We start from the raw sequence: 7,201 nt of genomic DNA, 5'->3' as shown, positions 1-7,201 counted from the left end.
CTCCGTGAAGAGGTGTGTGTGGTTCTCTGAAGAGCCGTCCCCTCCCGAGTGACAGGGCGGAGGGGACGGAGCAGGGCGCCTGCGCTGCTGCAGGCAGGCAGTCCTTGGCAGTGACGTTCTCCTCATCTGCCTGTGGGGTGGGAGGGGAGACGGGACCTGCCTGCTGTTGAGATTCCACGGATCAGGTCCCGCCGGGGCTGTCGCAGCCCATGGAGGGTGGTCCGGGGCCAGCGTGCCCTGTTCTGCACACCCAGGGGGATGGGCCGTGTCCCCGCCGTGAGGGCACAGGCAGACATGGTGCCCACAAGCTGACGTTGGGTGGCTTACTTTGCAGAAGAGCTTATTTCTTAAAAGTACAAGTATTTAGGTGTTGTAATTGCTTGTTTGGTTTTAAAGATTATTCTGAAAGAGCGGCAGGAGAGAAAGCAGCAGCGTCTCCAAGAAAACGCCACGAGCCCAGCTCCCGCCAGTGACACGGTGCAGGATGGCGAGCGCGGTGGCGACGAGGCCCTGGAGCAGGCCAGGCCTTCAGGTACGGGCCCTGCGGCGGGTGTGGCTGTGTGTGGGGCTGTCAGCAGCCTGGCCGTGAGGGCGCCATGTGGACGGTGTCGCCGTCCCCGCGGGTGGCCGGGGCTCTCGGGGCTCTGGGGATGGCGGGGGGAGGTCCCCGAGGGTGATCCGTGAGGCATCAGATGGTTCTCATGACCTGAAGCGGCCGTGACAGTGACCACCAGTAACCACACGGCGGCTGTTCTAGCAGTTTGGGTCCTGGGGCCAGGGAGAGCACAAGTGTGTGGCTTGAGGACTTCTCTCAAAGCGAACACGCGCCCCGCCCTGAAGCGCGACAGTCCCCACGCCCCAGGGCTGTGCCCACACTTCCTCCTGGTGCATTCCTGCCGCCTGTGCCGCCCCGCCAGCAGCATGTCTGTGGCGGCGGTTCCCCATGGCCACGGCTGCGCGGCATCGGGGCGTGTTCATGGGCCAGGTGGCCGCTGGGCGGCCGGGGAGTTCCCATTCTGGGGCCATCAGAATCTGGGTCCCTGGCAGCGTGCGGGAGTAGCGTGCCCTGCTGGCATGTGCCGGTGGGACTCTGGGCTCGGGCCGCTGCCGTCCACCCGCAGATGCTTCGCCAGACGGGCTTCCAGGGGCTTCACCAGGCCCACCTGCAGGGCGTCACCTTTGCATGTGTGCCCCTGTCCCCTCCCGTGTACTTGGAAGTCTCCGGAAGCCCCTTGGGGACCATGAGCTTGAAGCTCGTAATTGAGGTATTTGAGTTCAGACCTTATTCGAGGGGTATTTGTTGAAGAAGGGATCTGAACCGTTAACGTGTGAAGAGTCAGGAACTATGTAAAACTGCTTTTAAAACTCGGTGATACGAAGGTTAAATTTCAAAATTAAACAGGTTTGGCAACTGAACTGCACGTTTTGTGATGACTAAAATGGTAAACTTCAGAGCATTTTCCCACAGCGGTTGTCAGTAGCTGAGGAGGGGTGGGGAGAGCAGAGTAGAACGTGGCCAGGTTCTGTTTCTCCCAAGCTGTCGGAGCGTGTCCTGCCTCCGTCCTGCCCGCTGTGGCGCTCTGTGGAGGCAGTGTTGTGACGCGGCTCCTCCGGAGACCCTCCCCGCAGGTGCACGCCACGGCCCCTTTCTCTGTGACATTGCAGAGGGCACAGAGGAGTCGGTGTCCCCCACTCTCACAGGGCAGAGCGAGCCCGAAGAGCCGCTGCCATCCGAGCCCCAGAAGGAGGTGGACGGCCGGCGCCCGGGCCCCGACGGCGCTGGCTGCCCCAGGATCCACAGCCGGAGGTTCCGGGAGTGAGTGGCCCTNGTGGCGGTGGGGGGGCGGGTGGGGAGGGGTGGCTCCTTCTTGTGGTTTGAGTTCCCAGGAGCTCAGCCTCCTTGCGGAGCACAGTCCACACTCCGGGTGTGGGTTTGTGAGCCGCCGCCGTGGAGTGCATGGCAGGCCGCTGGGGCAGCCGCGGGTGCAGAGGCTCAGTCCCTGGGCTTGGGGTCAGGGAGGACGGGACACCGCTCCGCCCGAGCCCCGTGTCTTTGGCCCCGAGAGGGCCGTGCCGCTGCCGCAGCTGTCTCGCCTCGTGTTTTGCAGCTACTGCAGCCAGATGCTGAGTAAGGAGGTTGACGCCTGTGTCACGGACCTGCTCAAAGAGCTGGTGCGCTTCCAAGACCGCATGTACCAGAAGGATCCTGTCAAGGCCAAGACCAAGCGGCGGCTGGTGCTGGGGCTCAGGGAGGTGCTCAAGCATCTGAAGCTCAGGAAGCTGAAGTGCATCATTATCTCTCCCAACTGTGAGAAGATCCAGGCCAAAGGTGAGGAGCCGGACAGTNCAAGGCTGCGGCCTCTTTGCTTTGAGGCCGAAGGAACTTTCTGTGTCCGTGTGTCCTTCTTGGAAAAGAGAGCTGGTGGCTTGCAGTCATTTTACAGGGACAGCCGGTAAGGCGGCCTGGGACTGTGTGTAAGTGCTGGGTCTGCTCCAGGGGCGTTTCATCTGCCGATTCTGAACTTGAATTTTAAGTGGCAGTGGTCCGAGCATTCTGCTTGTTTTAGTTGTCTTGTCTGAGTGCTAGGAGGCTGCACCTGGTGGGCTCTCTGCTCTCTTGGACACTGAGTGGTGGGGGTCGGGAGCAGCACACCCCCCAGAGTCCCTCCCAGGGCATCACACGGGACACATGGGTGGAGAGCTATCCACCAGGGAGTCCCTTCAACATCCGCACCCAGGGATTTTTGTGGGGAGCTGGTTGTGGGCACCCTGTGCCCAGCCTGGCTCAGAGGGAGGTGGTATTCAGCCCACTCGTGCCTGCCTGCAGCCCCTCTCACGGGTGGCAGGGGGGCAGCTGTCCGGAAACCCAAGTTGTGGCTCCAGCCACAGGTCCCCTGGGAAGCAGCTCTTTGAAGGGACAGCAGCCACGTTGCTACTGCTCACACAGCATTTGTGGTCAGCTCTGGGGGTGGGGGGCACNAGAGGGCAGGCATTTGTGATTAGTTCTAGGAGTAGGGGACAAGGCAGAGGGGTCCACATTTGTGGTCAGCTCTGGGGGTGGGGACACGGGCAGACGGGCAGGGGGGCCCCGCAGTTGCCGGCGCTAAGTTGGGAGTAGCTCATTGTGGTTGTGGCTAAGGAGCACGCCCGCCGCCCCTCCCCTGTGCTCGCCTCCTGCCGGCCCAGAGCGGGTAGTGGTGGCTCTGTCCCCAGGAAGGGCTGTCTTGGTCTCCAGGCACATCTGGGCCAGGGGCTGGGCAGAACTGAGGGACGTGGGGCTTACATGTCAATCCCTGAGGCCACAGACGAAGTTCCCACTTGCCGGCACAGCGGGGTATGCTTTCAAGAAATTTCTTTCTTGAAAGAAAATGGTATAATTCCACAGAACTAGGGGCCAGGTGCGGGGGGCATGGGCGGTGTTTTCTCCTTGGGCAGATAGTGTGCTCCACGTGGGCCTCCGTCTGCACACACAGGAGCTGGGCAGGGCCCTGCGGCAAGCCCAGGACCAGTGCTCCTTTCTTTGGCAGGGTGAGCCCTCCGGATTCCTCCAGACCCACAGAGGAGCCACCATTCCCACATTGGGTGTGTCCTTGGTGGTGTGTGTGTGTGTGTGTGTGTGTGTGTGTGTGTGTGTGTGTGTGAGAGAGAGAGAGAGAGAGAGAGAGAGAGAGAGAGAGAGGAGAAAGGCGGGTTGGGGGGGGAGGAGGGAGATAGATCTGGTCCCAGCCTGCTGGTGCCTTGGTGTTTAGCTTGACTGCCTGTCTGGGAGCCAGCCGGTGACTGTGCACATGCTTGCATTGCTCACGTGGGACTCCAGACTTTCTGGTGTTTCTGCACAGAGACGGGCCGTGCATGCTGTCCTCTCTGCCGGTGGGGACCTCTCCAGGACAAAAGGGCTGGTGCATTCAGGGGTCGCGTGCATTGAACGCCTGTGCCCAGAGCCCTCTGCGGAGGCAGGTGGGGGGTGGGGGGGCCAGCCTCAAAGTTTCCTGGGAGCTGCTGGCCCACTTGTGTTTGTGGGTGTTGATCTTTTTAATATTGACGTGCGCTTTTCTTTATATAACAAGAAAACCCCTTGGGTAAGAGTTGTATTCTTCTGGTTATTTCTTTGTTTTTAAAACGTTTTGACCATACAAAGACTATGGGTGGTATTATTATTTTGGTGTTTTTATTTTTGTATTGTCATTGCCTGTAGGTTTTATGCCATTCTTTGACCTTAACAGTCCAAGGTTATTAAAGATTTTTTAAAAATTTTTTAAATTTATATTTTTAACTTTTTTTAATGTTTTATTTATTTCTGAGAGAGAGACAGTGCAAGCAGAGGAGGGTCGGAGAGAGAGAATCTGAAGCAGGCTCAAAGCTCTGAGCTGTCAGCACAGAGCCTGACATGGGGCTCGAACCCACGAACCATGAGATCATGACCTGAGCCGATGTCGGACGCTTAACTGACTGAGCCACCCATGTGCCCCCTTTTTTTTTAATTTAAAAAAATATATTTTTAAATTTTTTAATGTTTTTATTTTTTGAGAGAGACACACTGTGAGCAGGGGAGGGCCAGGTAGAGAGGGAGACACAGAATCTGAAGCAGGCTCTGGGCCTGACTCAGGGCTGGAACTCAAGAACTGTGAGATTATGGGGCGCCTGGGTGGCTCAGTTGGTTAAGCATCCGACTTTGGCTCAGGTCATGATCTCATGGTTCATGGGTTCAAGCCCCGCGTCAGGCTCTGTGCTGACAGCTCAGAGCCTGCAGTCGATATCAGATTCTGTGTCTCCCTGTCTCTCTGCCCCTCCCCCACTCACTCATGCTCTGTCTCTGTCTCAAAAATAAATTAAAAAAAAAAATTAAAACAAAAAAACCGTGACATCATGACCTGAACCGAAGTCGGAGGCTTAACGGACTGAGCCCCCCAGGCGCCCCTAAAGGTTTTTTGTTTCGTTTTTCCATGTTCTTGCACGTTTTCATTTTTGTGTGTTCAGGTAGAATATATTTCATCTCGGATGGATCTTTCCAGAGGCCGACCCAGTGTCCTCTTTGGGCTGCTTCACAGTGCTCCTCCCAAAAGAGGGCTCAGGTTCCCCACAACAGGGTCACTGTGGGGGCCCCCCTTAGTGCAGCACACTGTCCTGCTGGCGATGTGAGCTGGACGGCAGTTTTCTTTTTCAGAAGAGGCTGCTTCTCACTTGCGTGTTTTTCTTTTGCTGTTTTTTCCTCAAAAAAAAAAAAAAATCCTAATTGTAGCAAGTTAGAGTATGTCACAGTGTCCGGTGACCAGGGAAGTGGTGTGTCGTCCCTGGAGCACAGACAGCTTTGTGACCTGCTGTGTAAGTCTCTGTACACCTGGTCCCACCTGCCGTGGCCTCTGCTGGCTGTCCACACCCGTCCTCACTGAGGACTCGCTAGGCGTGCGTGACTTGTGCACACTCATGTGCAGTTGTCTCGTAGTAAAGATTTGGGGCCCCCGGGCTCCCAGCGCCGTGGGCACGTCACCTGCGTGCAGAGGCAGATGCCCTTGGCACCGTGCTCGCAGCCGGGCTGGGTGAGGACAGCGAGGAGCCGCGGCCCAGCCCTGTTGGTGTCTGTACACGGGGTGTACTTCTGTCCCTTGCACACGGAGCTGATACCCACGGGGCAGGTGACCAGTGATGTGGGACGCGGGGAGTGTTGAGTAAATCTTCCCTAAGTGCCGTTGGCGCATTCACGTGACCAAAATGGATTTCTCCGTCCTGTTTGGTCTTTGTCCCTGGCTTCTGGCTCACAGTTCCCCAAATCCTTGTAGTTTCCCAGGACCACTAGAAAGCCTAGAAAGGGGTCTTGTTACGTTAATCAGGGGACTTGTGGACTCCCCCCCACCCCCCCCCAAGCTGGGGCTGGTGGCCAGGAGAGCCAGCCCCGAAGGTAGAGGGTGGGAGGAACCTCTGTCCCCATCCCACCCCTATCCTTGGCCTCCAGCAGGGGCGGGGGCTGGAGGGCCCATGACTTAGTGGATCCTGTGACTGGCCTGGAAGCCTCCACACAGTCCCGTCCGGACTGGGTTCGGGGAGCTTCCTGGTTGGCACACCGGGGATGCCAGTCTTGCGCACCTGGAGTGGGCGTGGACGCCCCCTGTGCGTCTCTTCCCTGCCTGGCGACCCGGAGTCTGTCGTGTCTTTTCATAAACTGGGCTTTCCCTCAGGTGAGCTCTGTGCGCCTCTGGCAACTTAGAAGAATGGAAGGCGGGGAGTGGGGCCCTGAAGCATGTAGTTCGTTGGTCTGGAGCTTGGGTAACGCGGGGACGTGTGTGGGCACCAGAGGTGGGGCTGGGTGTGGGGTAGGGGTGTCTCCTGGGACCGAGCCCCAACCCTGTGCGGTCTGACACCATCTCCAGGAATTCTCACACACCCATTGGGGTCTCAGAACTGCCTGGTGTTGTGGCCCTGCCCGAGTGGGAACTGGGTCTGGAGACGCTTCTAGAAGACAGGCTTCACGGTCTGTTAGGATAATGGCACAGATGTAGTTCAGTACGTTGAGGAAGTGCCTGTTTTGGAGAGTGGCTCTGCCTCGTGCTGAGAGCGACCATGTCCTGGTTGTGACCAGCTTGTCCTGGTGATGCGCGGCTCGGACCCTCCGAGTTGGGAAGAGCTGGGCTGTGTTGCTGTCTGGAGGAAAACGCCCTCTGCAGCCAGCGTCACCGCTGCATGTGATGCGTTTCTCGTCACTTGTCCTTGACCAGGCGGGCTGGACGACACCCTGCACACCATCATCGGCTACGCCTGTGAGCAGAACATCCCGTTTGTGTTCGCGCTCAGCCGCAAAGCCCTGGGGCGCAGCCTGAACAAGGCTGTGCCTGTCAGCGTGGTGGGCATCTTCAGCTACGACGGCGCCCAGGTGAGTCGGGTGCCCCTGCAGGGCAGCCCCGAGCCCAGGGCTCAGGTCACGCACAGCCCTCCTGCTGGGCTTTGAGCATGCAGCTGCCCTGGGGAGGCCTCACAGGGGCAGCACCCCTGCCAGCGGGCCACCACCTCCCCCCGCTTCCCTGGGGAGGGGCCGTCACCTGTGTCCCTGCTTGTGCCCCAGGACCAGTTCCACAGGATGGTGGAGCTGACGATGGCCGCCCGGCAGGCGTACAAGATGATGCTGGAGAATGCGCGCCAGGAGCTGGCGGGGGAGCCCGAGCCCCTCACCCCAGGCAGCCCGCCCCCGCCCCCCCCCCCGCAGGGGGCC

The 7,201-nt window shown here is 58.9% G+C and overlaps 1 protein-coding gene across 1 annotated transcript in view; it reads left to right on the top strand.

The window, feature by feature from the left end:
* The window catches only part of SECISBP2 (SECIS binding protein 2), a 41,300-nt gene that overhangs the window by 32,133 nt on the left and 1,966 nt on the right, over positions 1–7,201 (top strand). Inside the window, exons 12-16 of the mRNA XM_077759333.1 lie at positions 397–532; positions 1,666–1,816; positions 2,109–2,329; positions 6,711–6,865; positions 7,055–7,198. Coding sequence (XP_077615459.1) covers positions 397–532; positions 1,666–1,816; positions 2,109–2,329; positions 6,711–6,865; positions 7,055–7,198 — 807 coding nt within the window. The remainder of the gene's footprint in view (positions 1–396; positions 533–1,665; positions 1,817–2,108; positions 2,330–6,710; positions 6,866–7,054; positions 7,199–7,201) is intronic.

The sequence above is a fragment of the Crocuta crocuta genome, unplaced genomic scaffold (genome assembly GCF_008692635.1).
Source record: "Crocuta crocuta isolate KB4526 unplaced genomic scaffold, BGI_CrCroc_1.0 scaffold41, whole genome shotgun sequence".
Taxonomy (NCBI): Eukaryota; Metazoa; Chordata; class Mammalia; order Carnivora; family Hyaenidae; genus Crocuta; species Crocuta crocuta.
Note: the sequence above shows the minus strand (reverse complement) of the source record. Positions and strands in the feature narration are given on the sequence as shown.